Source organism: Melanotaenia boesemani, chromosome 17 (assembly GCF_017639745.1).
Source record: "Melanotaenia boesemani isolate fMelBoe1 chromosome 17, fMelBoe1.pri, whole genome shotgun sequence".
In the NCBI taxonomy this organism is placed as follows: Eukaryota; Metazoa; Chordata; class Actinopteri; order Atheriniformes; family Melanotaeniidae; genus Melanotaenia; species Melanotaenia boesemani.
The window spans coordinates 28,031,707-28,059,394 of NC_055698.1; the positions used below are offsets into that span (position 1 = coordinate 28,031,707).

The following is a 27,688-nucleotide window of genomic DNA, read 5'->3' on the forward strand; positions in this document are numbered from 1 at the left end:
GTTGTGACTTGAACAAACACACTAAAATTCTGTGTATAATTGTTAAAATTTTATAGGTTGCTCCCTTTATTATCAGAGACAAATATGTGTGTGTGTGTGTGTGTGTGTGTGTGTGTGTGTTTGTGTGTATGTGTGTTTGAAATTGATGTACAGTTTGGCGTTGCTGTCTCCAACATAAGTAGAAGTGATTTGGTCTGTATAACTTCATTTATCATACATAAAAACTTCATGTTGAGACATTTTTGAGAATTAGTTAATTATGGATGTGTAAGAAGTTTGTTCACCCAGCTATCATTTACAGAAATTGTGCTTATATTATTGTTTTAAAAGAACAGACAATCATTATTTGCAATCATTCAGTTGAATGTAGACAGGATGCTCAGGTGTGGCGGCGCTATGTGGAACTAAAACAACCTGCAAGAAGAAGTCTTGAGTTCATGTCTAAAATAGGCATATTTTGTCTTTATTGCAAATCCTTGTGAAATTTAGCTCAAGGCAATCATCTAATTTGAACCCAGGGCTTATGTTTTATGCCCCTGTTATGAAATGAGAATATGTCTGAAAGGTTAAGTTAGAATATCTTAATCCACCGTCAGTCCAATGTGAATGGACCAGTGAGATGCTTCTTTAGAAGTCTTTTTAATAAAAATAAAAAAAAAAGAAATGCTGAAATCGCTGGGTTTTATTCAACCATTCGAGCTGCTTATTATCATTCAGGCCTCAGCATTTACTGAACCATGCATCAATCTGAAAAGTGTTTTTTTTTTTCTGCTTCCTACTTCATGAGTGCTTGTTAAAGTAATGCTGAGCTTTAAGGTGTACGTTTGTGTTCATGCATCTTTGCATGTGTGACCACATGAGGAATTAGTCTATTGATTTTGCCATTGATTATCTCCAACTACCTTAGCTAAGAATAAAAAATGGCCTCCATGTGAGTGCATCCTTGCCCATTATGGAGCTGAATCACCCACTTAATCAGTGTGTATACCTACACATTCACTCACAAATGACATGGAGCTTAACTCAAATTAAACAAACCTTCTTTTGATCTGAACATCCCATAAACTGCATATATATATATATAAAGCATTAATATTGGTAGCTACAAAATCTAAAGTAGCAGAATAAAACAGATTGTTTTTCATCTTTTTGTAACACCATGTTTCTTACCCTGTCTTGAGGTTATCAATGGCCTCCTCCACGCCTTTCTGGTTGTTGCGGATCATATACTGATGCATGTTGGGATAGTTGGAGCGGATGTTCTCTTCAGTGCTGCCGTTTGGCACGGTACCGAAGCGCAGTGGAGGATACTGCTCCGTCGGCTGCTGGAACTGCACGGGAGGAACAGGTAGGCACAGATTAAAGGGACAGGCAGAAAGAGGGAAGTTAAAAAGAGAGTGGCTGAGCTGATCCCCGCTACAGGATGAAGTACTGCGGAGATTCAAAGTCTTTGCTGTCAAAGAGGGGGAAGCTGAGGGGGAGTGTAATAAAACAGATGAGGTTTTAAAGTGTCAAAGCAGCAGGATTCAGTTTGTGGGCTTTACTGAAACTGCAGTGTGTTTTTTCACTTTCCACCTTTTTTTCAAGCTGTTATGTCCTTTTAAAGGCAGACAAAAAAGAACAAAACCACTTTGTTTCATGATCACATGTTTAGATTCCTCCTGTGCCTCCTTTTTCCTTTTTTTTTTTCTGAAAAATGAAGTGTTGCTCTTTTATAGATTAGAATTATTCATGTGTACTTGTCATTTTAAAGGTCTTCCCATTGTTAAAGGCAAATTTATTTTGTGTTTTAATCAATAATGGATCAGTACATATGCAAAAATCTATCCATCAGTTCATCTATCCATCCATCCCAGATCATACCTTCTTATCTGACAGCCCTGACACTGTGTCAATGTATTCCTCCTGGATCATGAAGGCAGCCAGGTTGGCAGTGTAGGAGGCCAGAAAGATGACAGCAAAGAAGGCCCACACCAGCACCTAGTGTACAATGAAATAAAACAGTGACAACTGAGCCTGACAGGAGTCAAAGTATTTAAAGATTTCTGACATTTTTAAAAAAGAAACATTTCATTGCTAAACCTGCAGCTGAAGCTCTGCCTTACCTGGAAAGCCATTTGTCAGTATGGCATGTTTAACCTCTGAAAATGTCACTTAAACCTTGGCATGTGCCCTTTAAACTTAAACCTATAATAGCAATAGTAAGTAAAGATCAGTTAACGCGTATGGGTGGAAAAAAGCAGAGTGAAAATTCTGACAGCTGGATTTATTAGCAGCATCAGAATATGTATACATTTTGTTTTAGGGATAAATCAGACATTTTACATTGCACTTCCTTTAAATAATTTTTTGCTTTTAGGATAATCACTTGCTTTTATTTGTCAAAGAAAAAAAAAAAATTAACCATGGTTTTTAAAGGGGAAACAACAGAAAAATCTGCTGGTTTTGGTCATTTTCTATAATTCAAGGTTAGTCACGAACAGTCTAATTAATTTATCTCATATTTAATAGTTTGCATCTTCAGTGGCTCGCTCGGTGTGTTAAAAACAATACACACAGCCAAAGCCTTTGGCATTGGAAGCAGATGGCACTGACTGGATATTTTCCACATACTCTTGTCATTAACAGCATGCATTAAATACTAAACTGTAATATTTTCTTTTAAATAAGCGGCAAACTTTGATGAAAATAAACAGATTGGATTATCTCCCAAAGACACAACACTGAAAATTGGAAACTAGCTGGGAGCTATAGTCATATTTTCAGTAAGAAATACGAAAAATAAATAAATAAATAAAATATTTAGAGGAACAAGAATATAAACATCAAAGATACATGATGTTTAGATCTATCTGGAATACAAGGATTTTACCTGTAGGTATGTCATTTTTACATGTAACCTTTTCTCTTAACAAAAAAAAAATATATATTAAATTTTTCTCACTGCATAGCACAAGATGTCCAAATTAAATAGAGTATAAAAGGCTGGTGAGACACTTGGATATATGTGGTTGTTCAGAAGTGATGCCTTCATTGCTGCTGTTGACATTTAGCCAGGAAGTAAGTGAAAGACATGGAGTAGAATGGGGCTGTGTTCTTCCATTGTACTCTAGCTTAAAGCCAAAGGTTAATTTGCATAATTTACTCATTGAATAAAATGAAGAATGCATTCTTAGCTTTGACAACACAGACATTAAAATCACTGGAGTGCTTAAGAACAGACTCGTCTCTTAAACTGGAACAGATTTCAGTTTCACAAACTTTGGACAGCTGTTAAGTGATCAAATCTAATGTCTAATATCAATAATAAATGACTAATTATTCATGTAATGAACATGCTCGTACACCCAGTAATAATCCTGAAGGTTTGATAGGTTTGAGAAATGTACGTATAAATAAAAGTTGTTTATAGAATAAACCTCAAGAAGAAGTGATGATGTGAGGGGTACATTTTTTCACACATAAAAGAGTTATGATGTTTTATCTTAAGTAGCGTTAAATTATTCATGGCTAATGAATTGCTGTTACAGATTCTTTTCCAACAATGAACAGTGGTGAACTGACCCATGGAAAATGTGAATATGAAAATTTGTGCATGTAATGGAACAGTGTGTTCATGCAATTAATGGCTGACTATATAATTATTTATACAGTATGGAAAAACAAGCAAATAAATAAATAAACAAATAAAAAATAAATACATGTCCTAACTTTTTCCCCTGATGTGACTGTTAATTTTGTTGTGCAGGTGACACATCAGTGTTATGCCAAACTGGCAGATGGTACAATTTTTTTTTTTTTTTTGTGTGTGTGTGTGTGTGTGTGTGTGTGTGATTTTGTTTGACAAAACTTTACTCTAAACCCACTGCAGGGAATTTCAGATGACCTTGAATCCACCTAGGCCTTTCTAGAGACATACCAAAACCTCTGGTTGGTTTTCAGTGTAATATAAATTATGTAAACTGGCTTCTTCTTCAGCTATAATGACTTCTGTTTGCTGTTTCAGTTAAATTTTCTGAACCAGTAATCAGTTTCACGCCTATATAATCTGAGTTTTACCATGAAAAGCTGCCAGAGATGTTCAGAAGTCCTTTTTCTCCAAGTCGCAAGTCTTTGACCTGAAGTCCAAGTCAAGTCTCAAGTCACTTTTGTTGTAATGAGCAATCTGCCATACGATGGCTTCTGGTCTGTTTAAGATACCGCATTATAACATCCAAAGAATTTAATATGTACTCACCCCTAATCTACCAACATTTTTAAACAGCACTGATCTTTAACTTAAACTGACAACAGGCCTGTCCTTCTATCTGTCCTTCTCTTCTGGACAATCTTTCTGCTTTACTGAAATCATAAAATGTACATAAAAATTGGAAATGTATTCATATTACCAAACATGCTCTTAATACTTAACCATGACTTTTTATTGTGAACAAAAATCCATCTGAAGCCACAGATCTTTTTTTTTTTTCCTGAATGTAAGAAAAGATGTTTGAAATGTACACACTAGTGCAGGGATCACCAATTGTCCTGCAGGTTTTAGATGTTTCTCTGCTGCAACACACCTGCTTACAATTGAATGATCACCCAACAGCATGTCAATTTCTGCTCAAACTTCTTGATGACCAATTAATTCAGTATATTAAAAATAAACAATTGTTCTCAATCTCAAATCGCGAGCCCAAGTCGAGTCTCAAGTCACTGAAAATGCAACTTAATTGCAACTCATGTTTGAGTCCTAGACTCGGGTCCCCTTCTCTGATATCTGCGTCATAACTCCTGATTATCAAAATGTGTGTGCTACCTGAATTTGCGCTACTTCTGGTAAGCTGTTTTTGATATCAATTAAAATCACTTGTTGATTTCTATGTTTGTAAATACAGGGAAGTTTTCAGACTTTACCTGCAGAAAAAAGGACCCTTGCATTGATCACGTTTATGATTTGCAACCATGTGCAGATTTTCCTGTCTTTGTAAATCTCATCCATAAAGTCTTACGTACATTTTTCTTTAAAATTAAGTTTACTATTAAAGAAGAGGGTTTAATGAGCAAAATCACATAATGACTAGAGCTCTCAAATGATTAAAAATTTTATTAGATTAATCTGAGCTTACAAATTAATTAATCGTGATTAATCACCATTCACAACTATGTTTGAAACATGCCTGTTTTTACTGTATCAACAGAAAGAGAAACCCACTTGTTGAACTTGATGGCCCAAGAAGCAAATGCTTGTACTTTAAGCTTAACAAACTTTGGTGAAAGTGAAACTCATCATGCAAATCACTTTTTCTTAAAAGGTTGTTCCATCAATTTTCTCAAATCCATCCTCCAGGACAGACGGCTCATCTTGTCCCAGCTTGCCTGTAGACACCTCCTTGCCCCACCGTTGTACCAGAGAAATGACCGAAGTTTGGGGCTTGTCAGGCTTTGCGTGCATTAAATGTGTTAAAAATGTTAATGCAAATAATTACATAAATTAGTTACTGCTGTTAACACGTTATTTTTAACAGTCTTAATAATGACATCCAGCAAATTCCGTTCAGAAAAATACATTTGCAAAGAGAGAACTAAAAATAATCATCTTCCGCTCTTTCCCCTGACCCCCTTTATAAGCCGCTAAAGAGCTCTTAAGATGATTGAGATTGCAGCAAAAAGCACTTGGCTTGAGTTTTTCACCTTCTGTGGCTCTACTTCACAACAGATGTTCAAAGCTTTCCCCTGATTTTCCTTTTCATTTTGTTGAGGGCAGAGATCAACAGCAGATATAAAAAAACCAGTAAATTAACCTTGATTGTTCGTAACTTTACAATTGAATATTTTAAAGGTTTTCATTTGAGCTGGACATTTACTCATTAGCATTCTGTTGAGACAAATAATAAATCACTACTGTAGTAATACAGACTTATTTTAACCCACAAGTAATCAGTTTATGACTGTTAATTGGTGACCACTCATCTAGCAGAATAATAAATTAAATAAATAAATATATCAATCACACAATGAGGTGAGGGAGTCAGCTTTACCATGATCTTGCTGGTGGTTCCTCTGGGATTTTCCACAGGCACAGAGTTGTTGAAAACAAGTGCCCACAGCAGCCAAACTGACTTCCCAATGGTGAACTTCGATCCACCAGACTCTGTGTGAGAAAGATACGGGAGTTGAGCAAGCATAATGTACAAATGTATGATATTCTAATTTGTGCTGAAGTCTAAATCCTGGATTAGAAAATGGGAGTCCTGTAAAATCGTCTCAGTCCTGGACATTTACTTAGTTTTGCAGGAGTTTTTTTTTTTTTTATCAGGTTTAGACGTCACAACTACAATGTTAAGATTATGAAAAGAATCTCACAGGGTTTTAAAAACAGTGCTTACTGACACCTGATAAAAATGGTAGCCTATGTCCCCGTTTCAATAAGATTGAACTGACGGCAGCTTATTTAGAAACAAACCATCAAGTGTCCAGATTTACATATGGGTATTAATGAGGAATGGAAATGGGGTTGGATGATGACTTCTGGCTAACACTGGGTGGGCCATTGCTAAAATTTGGACTGATTTCACAGACAGACTCTTGAATCTTCAGAGCTATTGTAATTTTGGTTATAGAGTATTTGTCACAGGGAAGGGAAAACAAGACTTACAGGTGAAATGTACAATGTCATATTTTTTTACTCTGGTGTGGTTGATCCAATAATGCACTGCATAGGACACATTGCTATGCAAGTTCATAGAATAACTTCACCAAGACCAACTACAGCTGAGGTTCTGGGGGTGTAAAACGACCCTAATTCACTGGACCCACCTACAATGAGGTTACGAAGAAGTAGCTCTAAAAGAGCAAAGGATATAATTCCTGAAGACCGAAGACTAACCAAGCTATTATTCCATATGCAGTGTAGATTCCATCCCTATTAAAGAGGAACACCTGCAATGTTTTCCTGACTTGTTTGTAAAGGATGTGCTCTGATGGTCTTTGGAACATTAAATGACACAATCCTGAATATAGGGCTGCAGTATTGCTCAAAAAGTAAAGTACACTTCGGTTTTAAATGAGATTGCAGTCATATGAATATTTTCCTTGAGTTGAACTACAAAGTCTGAGACCAGGACTTGAAAGCCATGCACTTATAACACAAAATCATGTAGATACTGATGCCTGCGTACATTTGGGAGAACAGATTCAGCTTATTGTGGTCTTCCACTGCAATGATTAGAGGAACTGAGTGACGGTGATTTAAGGACTGCCTGATGTTAAAACATCAAAAAGAAGCTGAGAATAGACCTGAATCGAGACATCAAACCTGACCCCCGTGTCATCTCTGTAGGGCTTAAAACAGAGCTGTAGTTTGTCACTGAAAATGAAATGTGAATATAAAGTTCTCCAAAATAAAATATAGAAAGTGACAATGCCATTTCTTGTGTCCAAGTTAATGATAGGAATCTGCAGTCCTCTACTAATAAAATAAGACTAAAGTAATGTCTGAACATTAATAATCCCTAGTACATGCCATTTGCGATTTCTGACCTCTATATTTGATCATTTTTAAAAACTTTGAGCTAAAAAAGAATGCTAAAACTTGAATAAAAATATAAACTGAGAGGTTTTAGCACAAAGGAAAACACCCACCTGACAACCACCAATGAACAAACACCCACCTGTCACTGGTTTTTAGTTTTAACTTGTTTCAGTATGTTAGAAAGTAATAAACACTTCCTCACTAATTATGTTAAATGAATGTGTCTGTACAAAAAAAACAGCAAGTAAACAGTTGGAACAAACAATGAACTGACAAAAGCTGCACAAATGTCAAAATCAATCACCACCACAATGTCAGCATTTACTTCGGTAAATATAAATAAGCTAAGAAATAAGCTACAGTATATTGTTGAGTGATTGCTTTGACTCATGTGCAGCAAAAAATAACGAAAGGAATAAAAGGAATTGGGACACTTTACATAATGTGTGCAAACGCCCTCTTTAAATCATCACCCCCCTACTCGCTTATATAACTGACAAATTGACAAGTTGGTAATAATGCTGTGAAATGAGCAGTGGCGGTGGGTTGATTGGCGTCTCTTACTCTTGGCGCTCTGCAGGCTGCGGTTGTATCCCACGGGGCTGAAGAACTCAAAGATGAAGACGGTGACAGCCACCACTGACAGGCACATCACAAACATCATCACCCACACCGCTGGGCTGTAGGGCTCTGCAACACACACAGACACACAGAGATGCACAAGCCAACATTAGATAATGCTTCAGAAGTTTGCCTGTCATTTGTAAAGTGCCACTTTTTAAAGTGAAGATTATGACTGGAGCAGAAACAAGTTAAAAGAACAAAATTTGCCGAGACAGTACGGCAAATGCATCAGGTGCCCAGCTGTACTTCACTGCTGTTGGTGTGTTTTTTTCATCATCTGTTGAATTTTAGCTCAATATTTACTGTTGTCTGTCAAGCCTGAGAGGAAAAACTGTGTTTTTAGCTAATGGTCTTTCTGTGTTTACCAGCAAGTCTCTAAATACAGCTGTATGATGTTTTGTGTTGAAAAATTAATGGCTGTTTGACATGTTTTACTGGAAACTCCCCAAAAATGACTTAAAAAGCTTAATATGTCTGTACTTGCAAAAATGCTTTATGCAGATGTATTTGAGAAGTCATACTTCTCTCTAAAGTTTCACCTTACTGGTCAGTCTTAGTTCCAACCCTGGCCAATGCTTTGGGTTGTGACCAAAAGAATGAGATACAAGTGGCTGAAATGAGTTTCCTTTGGAGGGTTGCAGGGCTCAGCCTTAAGGCCCATTTACGCTCTTCACCAGTGCTTCTTAATTCTGGTCCTCGGGGACAATTAATCTGAGTTGGAAAGAACTAAAACATGTCAGGCAGTGGTTCCCTGGATTAAGAAACACTGCTCTATGCTAATTACAGATATGGAGCCTTCCATCCATCTCCTGTGTCCTTTACATGCATAATTTAGTTTAGTTTCCAGAGCTGTATCGCCTAACAACTATATCAACATAAAGGATGGATGAAAGTATGAGGGCAGTGACATATAGTACCTATTTATGTATGTAAAAGAAATTGAAAAAGACCCTTTACAAGTAGGGTAAGGAGTTTCGAGAATCCAGGAGGAACAGGGAAGCTGTGAAGCTGTTCGTCCACATCAAAAATGGTTAGATGAGGTGATGCGGGCATTTATTTAGGATGGATCCCTTTCACCTCCCTCTGGAGGTGTTTTGAGCACACTCAAATGGGACAAGACCTTCGAGGAAACCCAGGACACAAAGCCAGAATTGTGTCCTGGGACTGCCTGGTGCCAGTACATATGTTCCCAAGGTCTGCAGTTCCTTGGGAACTTATGTACTGGCACCAACAATGTAAAAAAAAAGTTGATTTAAGGCTTTGTCTTATGGTGGACACACAACTCTACACAATGTGTTGAAAAAAAATCAGTAACTCAACTTAGGAACTATAAAAGCTTCATAAGAAATGGCTAATGGGTAGCATCACATTGCCTTTTTCTTCCATCATTTGAAGTTACTAATACTCCATTTTTCAGATGTTAGTTCATTTGAGACATGTTTTGTGTTAGTATACTTTGTTAGGACATATTGTATGATTAGGGCAACCCAATGTTGCATTTAAAGCAACAATGAAACATTACTGTTTACATCTGAATTTAAAGTGTTGCAATTTTTTTTTAGCATTGACAATATTTTTACATTAAATAAATTAATAAATTTCAATATCATGTTCAAAGCAGCCATTTATATAAAGCAGGATTTCTTTCCTCTTGTTATTTATTAGGCAACAACAAAGATGTGAGAAGGAAATGGGATTAAGGTCAGTTACTGCTGTTAAAAACAATGAATAGGGGAAGAAAAACAAGCATTTGTAGTACAGATCAGAATGAAGCCACCAATAAATCTTTGACTTATTTTAAAGCCGAGGATATGATGCCTTTTAGAATTACAGAGCTCAATTTGAACAGCTTTTTCAAATAGTTTTCCACAAAAGTGATAATGTTTCAATTGACATTGTATTTACAACTTAAAGCCGTAGATCGTTCAGTAGTTCATGTTTTTTTATAGTCTTTACATGCTGGTTTACACTGTTATATAATGTTATCGCTAACACCTCTCTACAACTGTTCACACTAATATTTTGTGTGGAGTTAATTTGCTAACAGACAAATGTTTAAATAAAGTTTGATGAAAAAAAAAATCAAGTTTTCTGTAGTTTTCAATTATTTTACAATCACAAATTCCTGTCACCATGGTAACTGTATGGTGACTAAACTTTTGACCAAGTTACAGAAGCAGTTGTGTTATCACCGCCACCTGGGGCAGAACTCACCACCCTAATTTTCCTCAACACGTAATGTATCATTGGTTATAAGAATGATTTATATACCAATATGGGGATTAATAAGGAGGAAAAGACACAGAGAAAGCTCATCACAAAAGCAGCCTTCTGCAAGAGGCTCTTATTGGTTGATCCCACATTAGCTCAGCTTTGTAAATGCCAGCTGCCAAATGAGAAATGCACTCTCTTTTGATAATAAGAAGTATGATATGCCAAAAACCAGGATGGATCAGTGAAGTGCATTAGTGTTGGTATTCAGAAATATGTAGATGCAGTTTTCAAGGATTATATAAGCTAGCTATTAAGCATTGGGGGGTTAAAATGATTTTTGCATTGCTGATGGGTATGTAATAAACATTCACAAGTTGTTCATTTTCTGCTTCAAGAATTGAATGTCATTTCTTAGCTGAACGACAAAGCAAATGTGGAGTCTTATCACAGATATACGTATCTCAGGGTATAGACAAGAGGAAATTGTCTCTCCTCATCTCGTCTGTCCAAAGAAATGAATGCAAGTCTAAGTGACGGCTGAGGGAACAAGTAGATACTGCTGAGATTTTCTAAATTAGAGGGATTTGCTGCAGAGACCGACAGTGGAAACACTGGCAGCTGTACTTATAATCAACCTGGGCTGAGCTGCTGGGTTGACTCATCAACACCTTTGTCTCTTTGTGTTGCATCCAGGAAAGGAGCTAAATCAAACTTGACTGTGTGCACACATAGCAAAAAGCAACAAGCACTGTTTACATGCAAGGCTTTTAGCTGTGTCTTTCCTGCAGAGACATACAGTGAGGGAGCAGGTGGAGAGGCTCAATATTTATCCATTAAACTTACTGCCAGCAAGGGTTAATATGCTCTTAAGGCTGCAGAAGCTGCCAAGCTGCATGCCATGTGGAAAAAAAAAACTGATTTTATCACATATAATTGAATGTTATTTTACATTTTAGAAACCATTATTTATTACTTATTGATAGATATGGAACAGCAGTGGCTCAGTGAGCAGTGTAAAAGTACTTTGGATGCCTTGAAAAGCATTATGCAAATAATCTATTATTATAATAATTAAATGCATTTTGTATATATAAATACACACACACTTCCCTCACCCACTACCCTCTCCTCAGGGTGGATGGGTGGCTGTTCATCTTAAGCTCGGGTCCTCTACCAGAGGCCCTAGGAGCTTGAGGGTTCTTTGCAGTATTTTAGCTATTCCTTGGATTGATTTCTTCTGGCTGACATGTCTGATGTTTCTCCAGGTATCTGTTGGAGCCACTTCTCCAGTGCCCCCAGTGCTTCGATGACCACATTTTTTCTCCAGCTCTTCCTTGAGTCTTGTGTTCCTTTTCCTTATATTGCAGTGGTTGGGGATGGCTACATCGATCACAGCGGTTTTCCTCTGCTGCTTGTCCATGATCACAATGTCATGGTTGGCCACCACCGTTTTGTCAGTCTGTATCTGGAAGTCCTAAGGATTTTGGCTCTCTCATTCTCCACCTGCTTGGGAGGTGTTTCCCATTATGACCTAGGGGTCTTCAGTCCATATTCTGCACAGATGTTTCTGTACACTACGCTGGTTACTTGGTTAAGGCATTCCATGTATTCTTTGCCTGCCAGTATTTTACATCCTGCTGTGAGGTGCTGGATGGTTTCAGGCCTCTTTTTGCATAGCCTGGACTTGCAGTCCTGCCTGTTATGGTAGATCTGTACCTTTACTCTTCTGGTGCTCAAGGCTCAGGCCCTTGTCCTTTGCTGCTATGATTAGCATCTTTGTACTGTCTGTACTATACTGTGAAAACCCTCCATGCATGGTGAATAGCTTTCCATGTTTCAACATCTGTGGCCTGGACTTCCTCCTTCGGCAACCTTTGTGTGTTATTTTCAGTAAACGTCTCCTGCTCTGACTGCAGCTGGAAGGGGGAGGGGCCTGCAGAAGCACTGCTTGTTGAGAAGACGTAAACGTGCTTTCACATCAATCTCCAGAAGTCTCCAATAACACCATGAAAAGTTACTAGATTTGCCGCTAGATGGGTCTGCAAACTCGCTAAATATAGCACCAAAGTAGTTCAATTGGCAACACTGATTTAGCCAAGCTCTGACATGTGTCTCAGTTTAATCGGTGTACTGAAAACCGTGCTTTACCAACAAATTTTTAACGCGTTAATTTTTTGTAATTAATTAATCGCTATTACAAGTTAAAGTCCCACCCCTAATATATGTCTATATATATATATATATATATATATATATATATATATATATATATATATATATGTATATATCAGAGTTTTCTGCATCAATATTGTATCAATGTGATTTCAGATTTTACAGAGTTAATTTTGCTGGCTGTGATGAGCCTTTATCCTGTACATCTTAGAACAGTGTAGCTTCATAGACAAAGACATTTACTTTGTACTTGTGTCTGTCCAATGGTTTATGGTTTAATGTAAATGACTTTATGCTCTAACTATTGTAATGATCTGTATTATAGTAACAATACTGGTTTGCTTTGAATTTTGAATGTCTGTCAGTAAATTGGACGGAGTGTTTGCACAGAACATGACTGCGTGCTTTCAGAGAGTGAAAATAAGTTTTGCTGCAGTAGTTTTATACACGCGTTATATCTGCTTACAGTGTGATTGATGCTGACTTTAATAATGATCCTTTAATTTGCACAGCTTACTGCAGTGTACATGCAGCAGACACATTCACATTTCCTGAAATAGCCACATATCCGATTAAAAAAAAAATTCTGCCCATTATTTCTTGGGCAAGGTCTTAAATTAGCACCATGTAACTTTCAGACCTTAAAATGATTTATTTCTGACCCGTTTTGATGGCCCAGGAACTTTTAATAATGGCCAGAAGCATCTTGAGGCTGATAAATGACACTTCATAACTTTTGCTTCCAGGATGCTGCATCCCAACACAGCAGCATTTTGCTTTACTGCATCGTGTCACATGTCAACACACTTTGCACCTTTGCTTTAACAAAGAAATGCAGGAGGAAAATATCAGTGGAAGAGAAGAAAATAAAGAGAAAATTGATAAAACAAGAGTCATCATCCGACTGATTGTGCTTTCCAGTTGTCGTAGAGTAAATGACATCTTAACCAAATACCGGTGTTCCTGTGGTTCCAACAAAAGGATTCCTCCAAGATAGCCTGTGTGTGAGCAACTATTATGCTGTATGAAACTAGAACATCACAAACTAACTGTAAAAAAAAATACAAGGGCACCAACCAATCCACGGGATACCAGTTAATAATCCAAACATTTACGCAACCTTTTTCAAATAACCCCACTGTAACAATGCAATTAGTTTATAAATAAATTTAATAAAGACAACAATGGACTACAGCTGGTACAATGAGCAGTCACCTTGAAGTCTGGGACCTTGGGGTTCTCTGCAAGTTATAAGTTCTCTGCTAGAAAAATAAGGTTACTTTGTCATTTCCAGAAAAATTCTTGTAAAGGAGAGTTTAGAATGGAGAAGGATACAAGATGGAGGCCTCACTGAGAAAAAAAATGGATTCATTGATCTGTGAGTATAGGTACATGTCAGTTGAGTCTGAGTTTGATGTGACAAGTTGAGTCTGTTATAAATTTGCATCACATAAGCAATCCTGTGTGTCATTTTTAATCCAGTCACATACATTATATACCTGCAGATTTGATAAATCAAAATTGTCTTGGCAGAGAAAGTGTGTAAATAATTATATGGTGCCCTGAAAACACTGAAGGTTGTGTGTGATTTATTTTCTTACAATCAGGTGGGTGAGGAGGGTTAAGCGGCTGTTTGTTGTTTTCAAAGTACTGTCAGTAGTTAAGATGCAAGGAGCTTTATTGTTGCTCTCACACAGCGAGTCCCCCGATTTGGTCTCCAGCAGCCATATATCCATTTGGGAAAAGAGTAACTTATTTTTATATCCATATTAAAGAAGGGGGAATCAAGTTAAGACAGAAGCTTTTTCTCCAAAGATGTGCTCTGTATTATTCACACCTGGGAGCTGCCAGGCACAACCCCAGTCTGGCACTCGTGTAAAGGAACAGATCTGCTGAAGAGCATGTGGTTAGGGTTGGGGTTAATGAGGCTGTTGTGTCTTACCTCAAGGGCATTTTAGTAGCAGTTGTGATGTAAAGGGACAGAATTATGTATTTGTTGTGTTTGCCAACATGTCCCCAACAGATAATGAGAGATTTGAGCAGATGACTCTCATTCTCTGAGCCTATAGTAGCTGCACTGTATTCCTTTATAGCTGCACTAAGTCCTTTATAAAGAGAAGGATAACCGCAGTTTGAACCTGAGTGCAGATTTAGTTGATCTATGTGGAGAAAGCCAGAACAGCTCCCATCACTGGCTGTGTTCCCATTAACTTAAAGCAGCCATTACAGGTAGTTAAGTTAGATATTCTCCAATTAAAGTGTTTAAATGGGTTTCATTAATATTCAGCTTTCCATATGGAACACATAAAATCTAGAATGTCTTAATATAGAGTTTCCCTGCTCCCCTATTTACAATGCTACCACTGAATGCACTTGCATAGTTTTTTATGGAAATATGTACATATAAAATCTACTGCACACCTGAAAGACAAGTACACGAGTTCATGATAAGCACTGAAACTACTGATTCTTTTTAAAGGATGATGCAAATTTTCAGTCCAGTCTTAAAACAGTCAGAATATTGTTTTTGTTTTCATTGTTCTGCAATTATTCTGTCACATAATAGTCAGCATGTTATCAACTTTAATGTTTACAACCTTATTGTAGTGTGGAAAAATAATTTTCCGAAGTCAGACCATCACACACAGATGATACAATTAGATATTGAATTACAGTAGCATAAGACAATAAGGCTCAAATCACAGCTTATTTCTATAGCATGTCGATCTCAGTTAGTCAAGGGGCTGTATAAGTCCTCCAAACACTACATGAGCAATAAATATGAAATGATATAAAGAATAAAACATTATCAAATTAAAAAGATGAATAAGATACTCTTGCACAGGAAAAGCCATGAAGTCTTGTTTAACCAGAAGTGAAATCTGGCAAGAAGAAACTGTTTTAAAATGATCTGGGGTCTAGGAAGATCTTAGAGGAAAAGCTTGGAGTATGATGGCCAATGAGGGCCGCAATCCTGCAAGATTTAGATGTTTCCCTACTCCAACACATCTGATTCAGACTACATCTCCACTTCTCTTTGGACCAAGAGATGGAATTGTTAGTCATTTCAAAAAATGAAATGGTAAAACTCTAGTTGATACGACTACACTTGTCTCTGTGTGGACGTGCTCTTAAATGAAATTGATCTCCTCAACAGCTTATAGTCCAGTTCTGCCCAAGTCTGTGAATGACATATTAATCTGAGGAAAGTCACATTTATTTTCACTTTACAATGCAGCATGATCACAGCAGTGCAGAGTTGAAAAGATCTTCATACTAGAAAATATTCTAAAACAGTTTAATTGATTTGTGAGTAGAACTCTGTTTTAGTAGTTTTAACTTGAAAACCTTTTACAGATCTGTGCTTAATTACAGATTGTCCCTAAATAATGTATCTTGAATGGAGGGTCATATCATAAGAGCTCCTCTATCTTATTAATTACAGACTTCATGTACATTGAACTGTTAAAAACAGTCAAATCTAGTGATCAAGGAAAGAGATTGATACAAAAACAAAGGACAAAACTGGTGAACCATACAGGAAGTCTCTAAATCACTCCAGAAAATGCAAGATGCTCTCGCTAAAGCATGGCTTGGTGTGGACTGCTTCAAGTGTGAAGCTCTTCCCTACAAATTGCCAGTATGAATGACAGGCCAGCTACTGTGGATGATCCTGTCTTCCAACACACACCTATATCTGCATTTGTTTCTATTCTCTTGTTCAGCTTTCATCTCGTTGTGCACCTTTGACGGTTTTTTGTTTATCATCCAGAGTAAATTGATTTGTCTTAGTTACTTATGAAGTACATCTTTTTTAGATATAAGATTTTATCTATCAGGTCTGATTAATACAGCATATTGTTAAAACTTGTGTTCTTTGCCAATTCTTAACATTTGGTAAATTAAACCTCAGAAAAAACACATCAACATAATTGTTTCATATTAATTTCACAAACATTAAGAAGCTGCTTAAGTGTTGTGTTATATTAATCAGCAATGTAAAAGACAGACATTAGTGATTAATCATTTGTTGCGACGCAGAAATATGAAAAAGACCATATCCAAACTATTTGGAGTCCATTATCCCAATTTTCCCTGAGGACTCTCCAAAGGGATTAATAAAGTATTTCTATTATTCTAAAGTGACAAAGATCAGCCACAAGAAGAAAACGTTCAGTTCTTCTCAGGAATGGGTGTCCAGTCAAGTTCACCCCAAAGTCAGACAATAAAATGCTCAAATTTATATCACCAAAGACCCTACAAGCTCCACTGACCTCAATTAGTGTGTGAAATTTTAAAGTCCATGACAGAAAAATTAGAATGAAAATGTGAGACTTGTTTGGGAAGTCCTTTAGGAAAAATCCTTTATCCTCTTAAAAAAAAATGACACCACATTTTAGGTTTGCAAAGTTCCATCTGGGAAAAAATAGAAAACTGACTGAACATTATATCAATTCATTGTATTTCATTCATATCAAATCACATAAAAATAGCTAAATATATATTTTAATCCTTATACATTTAGATATCTAAATGTAAAATAACAATTAACAATAATATTTAACAAAAACAGTGCCAAACTCTGTACACAGGCCTAGTTGTGTCAACGCTAAAACTGTAATCAACATGCAGGCCTCTGTTTCTACAATGCATAGCTAACTCAACAAACTCGAAGCTAACGAACTCGGCTAGGACGTGATCACAGTTTCAAAAGCCAAAGCACAGCAGACGACAACCTGATTACTATTCTTTTGTCTTTAGGATGGTTCACCTCTCATTCAAGAGGCTTCCTCAGTTCCAGCTGATTGGCAGCAGCTCTCATATGATTAACGTAACCATAACGATCCATATTAAGGCCGGGTCACAGACGTGAGATTGCTCACCCCACCTTTCTAAAAGCAGCTGCTCTGAACAGAGCTCGGAGGTGCAGTGGGGCTGTATAGATTGGTCCAAGTGAAATCAGGTTACTGTTAACAAGAAGTGACAGGAGGTAAGGTGTAACCATTCAATTTCCACAGTTAAAAGTTCACTTTAAATCACACAAATGATCTTTGGAGACCCCATTAAGTACCAAATATCCTGCCTCATTGTCTTCATCTGGACAAAGACCTTTGTCTTATTTTCTCATTCACTAAGTATACCAAAACATTAGCGTATTGACAGAGCTGCCATTATTGCTTCTGATGTAGAAAACGGAAATATCTATAGAACTATTTCCCATCATGGTTTGTGGCACCCTATTCTGTTCTGCACCATAAGTGTATGTGTGATCCCTTGATACTCTCCTTGTATGTCTGAAATGGGTGCTAAGCGTGTTCTACAAGAAGGTGTCTTTCCTAACTTTATGTAATGCATATTAGAATAGTTAATGATCAATATCATTAGTGTCATACATTACTTGAACTTGTCTAACGCACCCGTCTTATTGGAGCAAATGTTTCCATCTTCACCTCCCTGGGAAAGTTTAATATATATATATATATATATATTTGTCAGATTTTCAGCTGGTTGATGTGTTTTTTGAGGCTGACAAAACTGTGATCACCTGTGTGTGTGCATGTGTCTATGCGTGTAGAATCAGGGTAGAACACTTCCATCATGACATGACATGACATGCTGTCATGTAAATCAGATAATATCCCTGTTTAGTTTCTAAGAAAAGAACACAGTATAAACCTGTTCTAGAGGAAAGGGAAACTGAAATTATTTCTGTTGTGACGGCACTATATAGAAAACCAGATTAAAATAAATTTACGTGAACTAACAGGGGCAGTGGTTCGTGTTGGTGGGGTGGGGTTCCTCCCCAATATAATGGTAGAGGATGCACTGATATTTTATCTAATGTTTCAGATATTCTCACAGAGAAAGGGGCCTTGTCTCATTATCTGTCTTCGTAAAATTGCTTTGAAAATTAGATGATTAAATATCATTCTTGACTGATTAAACCTGCAGAGTAAAATAAAGAATAAAGCAATTTAAAACAGTGATTATTATTTTATTTTATCATAATTGGAATTTCTTATAGATCATTTATATTTAACTACTGAAACCTATTTTTCTTTATACAATCAATTTCAAATACAACTCTGTTTACCCTGCAGGAGTTCCCTCTGTGTTATCTTATGCAATATTTTGCTGCTATGGAAGGAAAAAGAGAAGTGTTTTTTTAACCAGACAGTCTTCAAACAACTGTCATATGTAATCACAGTGTCACAGGAGAACAATAAAAAAGACAGTTTTAAATATTTAAAGACATGTTGAAAATGGCTCCACATGACATTGCAAGAATTTAACATGAGTGCAAAACTAAAAAGAAACAGAAGCAATTTCCAGCATCATTCAGCTAAATGTTTTCTAGAATCTTGCAGGTGAATTTGATGATTATAACTGTTTCCAATTCCTCCAGTTGGGTAGGATCTCATTCCTGACCTGGAGAGGACGTTCCACATTTTTTTAGCTGAGGCCTTGGATCTGGAATTTGGAGGTACTAATTCTCATCCTCAGTCACAAGCAATGGGAAGTGACTGAAGGACAAAGATTGCAGTTTCTTAAGGAGTTCCCTCTGCAGGCTGACTGGGTTTTCCTTTAGAGACAGGGTGAGAAACTCAGTCAGCCAGAAGGGTCTCAGAGTGGAGAGGCTGCTCCCCTGAATTAAGAGGAGCCAGATGAGGTGGATGCCTACCTGGTAAAGTGTTCAAGGCAAATTCCACCAGGAGGCACCCTGGAAGACCCAGAACACACTGGAGGGATTATGTCTCTAAACTAAGAATGTTAGGATTAATTAATCAAAGATCCCTCAAGATTGTCACTTTTTAGGAAATAGTTTGTCCAAAATAGATCAGTGCAACTTTTGCACGGAACAAAAACACTTTTGTTGTGTACTCACTTTTGTTGCCAGCAGTTTAGACATTAATGTCTGTGTGCTGAGTTATTTTGTGGGGACAGTAGATTTACACGATCAAACAAGCTGTACACTGACTACATTGTATCATAGTGTCATTTCTTTAGTGCCCCATGAAAAGATACAATTAAATATTTTGTGAGATTACTGTACATATGCAGTAACTGGGCAAATTAATGGAATGTTTACCTAACGTAACATTAAAATGAAATAGTATGTCATTTGTAATGTTTTAATGGTGTACGATTCAGGCTGGACTCACAATACAATGTGAGATATTAAACAACACTTTAAATGTCACATTATGCAAAAAAAAAAAAAAAAAAAAAAAAAAACTAAGTGTTAAACTTGTGTGTATGATTGATAGATGGCAGTCAAGCTGAAAGTCAAAAGCTAACTAGATGGTTTTCCCTATGTTTCAAAGTTACCTCCTCAGTTTCAAAATAAATGTTTAAAACCGTTTTTATAATGTAGAAGACCCCCAGGTCCTGGTAGAGGTCCTGCAGTCTTTTTTTATCTGATTTCTCAGAAGGAAATCGAGAGTTAATATGCAATATTTAACCAATGCTTCCAGAGAGGAGATTTTGTTGGAATGAGATTTTTTTTTTAGTTACTTTACTTTGTTGCTATGTTCATTATGTTAGCATCAAAAGACTCACATAAATAAAAAAAACTAACATGAAATTAATCAAAATTGTAATATTGTTATTATTCCCCTGACAATAATCATACCAAGTAAATCTATAACATGACATCTCTATTCTCTACTGGTAGAAAAATAAATTGGATGAATGTTTTTATAATTTGATTTGATCATTTGTCCCAAAAGCTACTCCAAAAATATCTATAATCTCCATGAAACATTTTTCTTTATTTGTGGCTGCTGACCTCAACTCAGGATGTTGTCGGATGGTGGAGGGAATTCTTCGAAGACCCCCTCAATCCCACCAACACTTCTTCAAATGAGGAAACAGAGTCGGGGGACCCTGGCGAGGGCTCTCCCATCTCTGGGGCTGAGGTTGCTGAGGTGGTTAAAAAGCTTATGGACATCAAGGACGGTTCCCCTGAACTGGCAAACCGGGGTGGTGGTCCACCTTTTCAAAAAAGGGATCCGAAGGATCCGAAGATGTGCTCCAACAACTGGGGGATCACACTTCTCAGCCTCCTTGGTAAGGTCTATTCAGGGGTCCAGAAGAGGACGTCTGTCAGATAACCAACCTCGGACTGAGGAGGAGCAATGTGGTTTTTGTTCTCATTGTGGAACAGTGGACCAGCTCTACACCCTCTTCAGGGTCTTGGAGGGGGCATGGGGGTTCGCTCAACCAGTCTATGTGTGCTTTGTGGACTTGGAGAAGGCGTTAACTGTGTCCCCCAGAGACTCCTGAAGGGGTGCTTTGGGAAAATGTAGTGTCAGACCCCCATGTATGAGCTGTCCGGTCCCTGTACAGCCAGTGCTAGATCTTGGTCCACATCGTCGGCAGTAAATCAGATATATTTCCAGTGAGGGTTGGACTCTGCCAGAGCTGCCCTTTGTCTCCAATTCTGTTTATAACTTTCATGGACAGAATTTCTGAGCACAGCTGGGGCTTTGAGGGGATCCAATGTGGTGGCCCCAGGATTGGGTCTCTGCCTTTTGCAGATGATGTGGTTCTTTTGGCTTCATCAGGCCGTAATATTCAGCTCTCGCTGGAGCAATTTCCAACCAAGTATAAAGCAGCTAAGATAAGAATCACCACCTCCAAATCCAAGACCATTGTCCTAGCCGGAAAAGGGTGGAGTGTTTCCTCCAGGTCGGGAGTGAGATCCTTTCCCAAGTGGAGGAGTTAAAATATTTTGGGGTCTTGTTCATGACTGAGGGATAGATGGAGCGGGAGATCGACAGGCAGATTGGTGCGGCATCTACAGTGATGCAGACTCTGCATCGGTCTATCGTAGTGAAAAAGGAGCTAAGCCCAAAGGCAAAGCTCTTGATTTACCAGTCGATCTACGTTCACACCCTTACCTATGGTCACGAGCTGTGGGTAGTGACCAAAAGAACAAGATCATGAATACAAGCAGCTGAAATGAGTTTTCTCTGCAGAGTCACTGGGCTGTCCCTTAGAGATAGGGGGAGAAGCTTGGTGATCCAGGAGGGGTTCCAAGTAGAGTCACTGCTCCTACGCATCGAGAGGAGCCAGATGAGGTGGCTCGAGCATCTAGTTAGGATGCCTCCCGGACTTCTCCCTGGTTAGGTGTTCTAGGCACGTCCCACAGGGGAGGAGACCCCTGGGAAGACCCAGGACACGCTGGAGGGACTACATCTTTCAGCTGGCCTGCATACACCTTGGGATTTCCCTGGAGGAGCTGGCAAATGTGGCCGGGGAGAGGGAAGTCTGGGCTTCCCTGCTTACGCAGCTGCTCCTGCACCCCAACCCCAGATAAGTGGAAGAAAATGGATGGATGGATGGATGGATGGATGGATGGATGGATGGATGGATGGATGGATGGAGTTAGGGTATAATACTGGTTAAACAAAACAAACAATAACTTAAAAAAAAATGAAATCTTTCTAAAATTTATTTTTTTAACTAAATAACTTTTAGATGTTTTATCTGAATACAATGAGTAAAATTTAAACAGTATGTAAACTAAATCCATCATAATAAGTCAAAATAAAAGAGGCCAAAATTTAACTAAAAATAAATGAGCATTTTCACCAAAGCAACGTGGGGCTGGAATTGTTCAGTTTTGTAAATTCAAAAGTCGAATTAATAAGCAATTTGAGACAAGCATCTGGAACCTTCGCATGAATAACTCTCTTACTTCCATCTTTCTTTCACTTTTCATGTCTAATATGCTTCTAATTAACTTCCTCACTTCAGTTTCTTAATGCCTTCTGTGTGTAACTTCAGTCATCTTTTTTTTTCCTCCCCCTTCATATTCTGCAGAAATCCGTTTTTTTCACTTGATTGATTCCTTCACCACTGACCTTGATCAGTGTTTCTGTTTATTCTTAACTCTCTATGGCCTTGCTTACCTTTTTATTTCCATGCAGCAGCTCATCCAGTCACAAACTGCATTCATGAGTACCCCCTACTAACACAGGCAGATCTACAGTGCGGAGTCACTGGCCCTGTGGCCCAGCAGATATAAGATAAAACAGCCTTGGGAGCCATGCATCTCCATCCGACCATGACGTGTTTCAGATTGTCTCCTAAATCTCTCTTGACAGATGGATGAATGTACTGCTGCAGATGTGAAAGTATGAATTAGATCCCTTAAGGCTTACAAGGAAAAGATCAGGTCTGAGGGAAGTTGACTTTTGGTAGAGACTTACTTCAAAGCCTGAACCTTAAAAATAAAAGTCACTGAAAAATTAAGTGAGCGCTTATTGAGATAGTCTGGTTTTCTGGTTTACATAGTAAAACATTAAATCTGTAGTTTAAAAGGGGAAAAAGTTTTCATAACACTTATCTTGTTATCATTTATCTTGCTGAGTTAGATACCAACACCGATACTACTGTGCTGTAATATAACAGTAAAGTTATGCAACTTTGAACTAATTATGCAAAGTACTCAACAATGTCAAGATTTGTGTGAGACTAGGCTAGATACACACAAAAATGCTTTTAATCTGATTAACATTTAACAGTGTTGATCATACTGTGTGGTGTGGTCCGATAATCTCATCACAGAACAACACACATAATGATGCTGTCCCGCATCTAGCTCTAGAATCTAATCCTTTGACCCAGAAATCTCACATGATCTGACAAAAACGAAGAAGAACCATGGCAACAACCAGAAAACACAACACCCAGCATGGAAGAGGATAGACGGGGGAATAATGGTGTTCTTGTGACTATTATTAACAGAAAGATCCAGAACTAAAAAAAAAACTAACAGACTGGAGACAGCATGAACATGGACTTTATATCCTTCCTTGCTTCCCAGTCAGCTCGCTCTCTGATTGGTTACATTCCGTTCCACATCATAATCCACACAGTCACAACTCAGGAGTTGTCGGCTTTCCACACACACGTGAAGATATTTGGTCGTTAATATTGAACATGTTCAATACTTCCAATTATCGTCACAAATTTGCTCGTAATACTCCTCACACCAAATGATATTTTATATTGCCGTCCTTGGTTGGGAAGGGGCAAAATCGAGACAAAAACAGTCTGATAATCCTTATGTGTGTACCTAGCCTAAGTCTTTGTTTTACACTTGACAGATACACACAGTGCATGGTGCAGCAGAATGTGTGCAGAGATCACACTGATAGTGCTTAAGCACAGATGTAAGATTAAAAAAGTAATCACCTGAGACACTGCTCTGCGTTAACAAGTCATTTTTGCTACAGGGTACGGTCTCATCTGGCTTAAGCAATGCACAGACACACACACAGAAGCATGTCAAGCAGCCGCTGCACAGATTAAAACATCTGAGAACATGTGAAATGGCTCAATCGCTCTCTATCAAAGACACTCAGCCACCCCATCTTACTCTTTTGTGCTTACTCCAAGATGAGAGCCTCTTTCTTTCTGTGTGTAACCCCATCTCTTTCCATTAAACAGTCTTTAAATTTCCTTCTTTTTCTTGGTTTCATCTCTCTCTGTCTCCCGCTCTCTCATCTTTTCGAAATTCCATCTTTTCATGCTTGGAAATGTATGGAAATAATTTAAGAAGATTTGTAACTTAAGTGGTGTTATCTAAGAGGAGGTCAGTTCATTTCAACACAGGGAAAAAAGCACATGTAAAGTCTGCGTTAGAAGCTTTGTGTTGCGAAAGAAAAAAAGCCAGGTCAAAAGTGAAGGTAAAAAAACAATAAGAATTACAACATTTTTTACAGCATTACATGAACTGTCTGGGCCAGTCTAGAAGCATTATTAGTCTGTTGAAAGCTTGCATCCATAAATAAAAGGTAAAAAGAGAAATAATGTGCATTAGTATAATCATTTTGATAAGATTAGATGTGAAATACTGGAATCACATAAGCTGTACAGATTTTGAACTGCAGTTATCCATTTTCTTCTCTTTTGTGTGTGTGATAACAGTACACCAACTTAGACAAAGATTTTGGATAAACGCAAGGGTCAAATACCAAATTATGTCCACTTTATGGACCTACAGAGTGCTTTTGGAGTGGTGCACAAGTAATGTCTTGTTGCCGATTTTAACCTTGTGCATCAAAATTGATCCCACAGCAGCTGCTGTGCTGGGTGCTTTGGTGATGATTTGGTTGGATTTTTGTAGCCTGCTGCCAAATCGGTATGTTTGAAAAACAGGCAGAGCTGCAGAGAAGAGTGAGCAAGGTTTTTATCTCTACAGGGATCTGATCCATTAAAAAATCATCAAAATCCAAGAATGTACAATTAAAACGTTAAAAGCTACTTAAATCTGTAGTGAATGTGTACTTTACAACCTGTACAACTTCTTTAAGTGTTATCTTTGCAGTGTACTGGTGCTATTACAATGACAGAAGAAGACTGCAGTAAGTCTAGCATGCTTACAGCTTTAGTATAAAGTTATGGAGCACACTGGATGCCACAGCTTGCCTGTGTTAATACCAACGAGACAAGGATAATTGGATCTTAAGAAGCAAATCCAAACTTTTATCATGTCGACTTTTCAACATGCTTACACAAAACAAACACAACTTAGTGGTTATCTATTCTTGTAGGGATATATCTGCTTGAATTGTTGCCAACACCTGCAGAATGATGCTTTCTCAAAGCCATGCAGTCCAGGTGATATTGATTGCTCATAAAAAAAAATAAATAAATTAAAAAAAAACTAACAGCACGTAGGCTTCAGAGACTTTACTACACGCTGATTGAATGCTAAATAGTTAGAAGTAAAATTGATTCATAAGGGGCTGGCATCGACAAACAGGATGGAAAACCAAAAACAACAAATGAAAAACAAGCACAACTGTGGTGAATGACAGCATTAACACCTCCAAAACTATTAATCTTGCACATCCAATCACTAACAATGATAAGAAATTTCTGTCAGACATGTTTGTGGTAAAGTTTCTCCACAGCTTCCTCCAGTCATCCTCTGAGCATGTTGTTCATTTGCAAAGAAACAGAATGACACAACCAGTGTATAATTAGACACATATGAGGCTCTGAGCACTAGAATGAGCTGAAAACAAACAAATAAATTAAACATATACCACAAACACATAAACCTTAGAGTAGGGGAGACTGGGGTCAGTTGCAACAGGGGACGGATGCAACAAGTCTTATTCCTCCAATCAGAAACATGCCAGAGTGATAACACTCATACTGCACATGCTCCGTTAGACCCTCCCCCCACCAGAAACACAGAAGTCACATTTAACATCTGCTGCTCCATTTTATGGAAAAAACTTGTTTTGGAGGTATGAAAGTAATCTTTTTCATCCCCTATGTTTTTGTCATACTGTCCTGGCCTTTTGTATGAATTAATCAAAACTTAATTAGGTTGAATCATTGTTTTGTTGACTTCTAAGTCACATTGTTAGCATGTGTCAAAGACAGTGTGTCTAGCTAGCAAATGATGTTCTGTCACAGTTGTCAGGTTGGGGACAGTTGCAACAAGTTGTTGCAACTGTCCCCAACCTAAGCAGCCATATCACAACAGACCACACAACAGTATTTTTTAAAATATAATAATATATTTAATAATTTATAATAGTATATTATAATAATTTTAATAATAAATAATCATTTTAAATGTATTATGTTGGTATTCAGTATGCCACGAGTGAGGAAGAGGGTTACTGAAAGAGGGGTTCCCCTCAGTATTTTGGAAGAAGCATCAAACATCATCAGCAGAAGTCAAAAAAAAGAATCAGAGAAAAGAAAACCACAAAGACAAGTGTAAAGAAAACAAAAGATCAGCCAAAAAGAAAGAGAGAAGAGTCAGACTCTGAAGAGGAAGAAGATGTCTGCATTGTGTGCCTGGAAAGCTACTCGAAATCCAGGGAAGTGTGGCTGCAATGCTGGCTGTGCAAGTCCTGGGCACATAAAGATTGCACAGGTGGAGGTGATTTTTACACATACCACAACTGTGACTCAGAATGAACCCGTTAAAAAATCATTGAGCCAGCAGAAATGTTGGGGGAAGGAGGGTTTGTTATTCTTTATAAGCTGTGTCATTTTGGGGTATCTGTTCACCTTTTAGGAAACCCAAGGTTCAAAAATCTGTTTTTATACAGATGCAGTTTTGTACAATAGATACATGTTCAGTAAAAGTAGCATTGCAAATTGTTCTATTCTTCCTGTCTAACAATTAAATATGGAGAGATTGAATAGCATCTGTAACATCTGCACATTGACCCAAGGTAGGTCTTTGTTCCACACATAAACAAACATAACTCCACTAATATTTGATTAATGTTATAAAGTATCATCTTAAAACAATATTGTAAAACCATACATACTTTCAAAATACTAAACTAAAATTAATTTACTGTATTTTTAAAATGTTGCAACCGTCCCTGATTGGTGTTGCAACCGTCCCCATGGTTGGGGTCAGTTGCAACATCTGACTTATTCCATTCAAATAAATACTGTGACCGATATATCAAATGTACTCATCTTTAAATGGTATGGGATAATAGTAGACAGATGTAAGTTCAACATATAAAAAGTTGGCACGTCTAATCCAAATGGTCTCTGATTAACTGAGAGAAATTAAAAAATTGTTGCAACTGTCCCCAGTCTCCCCTACTTTCATTCCTACCACAGGTCTATTTAATATATTTAAATACAATATTTGTGTCTCTTTTATGCTTTTGTCCTGTCCTTAAGTCCATAAAATCAGGATAGGACACATCCATAAAAATTTTAATGTGAGTTTGAAATAGCCACTGAAAGCAGGTATCAGATATCAAATTTTTTTCAGATCTTTGACCGACTGGCTGTACAGGATGTCTTGCTCAAGCTGCTACAATTAAACATATCTGCATCTCAACAGCTCCCCAGCACAACCAGTGTGAGCAGCTCTGCTTGACCTTTGTGTTTAAACCCCTTTATCTAATGACACCTAAATTAAGATTATAAGGAAAGAGCTCAGGTTTGCTTACTCAGAGGTTGTCCTGGGTCCATGTAATGTCCTGGAACATTACTCAAAAGCATCATTTTACTTTACTTAATTATATCAATTTTATGGTACATTATACTTCCACTCAGTTTCAGAGAAAATTTTTTACTTTCATGTGCCCTTCATTTATTTAAAAGCTGTAGTTAATGGTTATTTTTAAAATGGAAAATTCACTGAATATTTAA

General features: G+C 37.5%; 1 protein-coding gene across 1 annotated transcript in view; it reads right to left on the bottom strand.

Annotated features, from left to right (window-relative positions):
• grin2da (glutamate receptor, ionotropic, N-methyl D-aspartate 2D, a) overlaps positions 1–27,688 on the bottom strand; it is a 182,976-nt gene that overhangs the window by 39,746 nt on the left and 115,542 nt on the right. Inside the window, exons 10-13 of the mRNA XM_042012134.1 lie at positions 8,081–8,206; positions 6,024–6,136; positions 1,864–1,980; positions 1,171–1,331 (exon numbers count right to left, since the gene is read on the bottom strand). Coding sequence (XP_041868068.1) covers positions 1,171–1,331; positions 1,864–1,980; positions 6,024–6,136; positions 8,081–8,206 — 517 coding nt within the window. The remainder of the gene's footprint in view (positions 1–1,170; positions 1,332–1,863; positions 1,981–6,023; positions 6,137–8,080; positions 8,207–27,688) is intronic.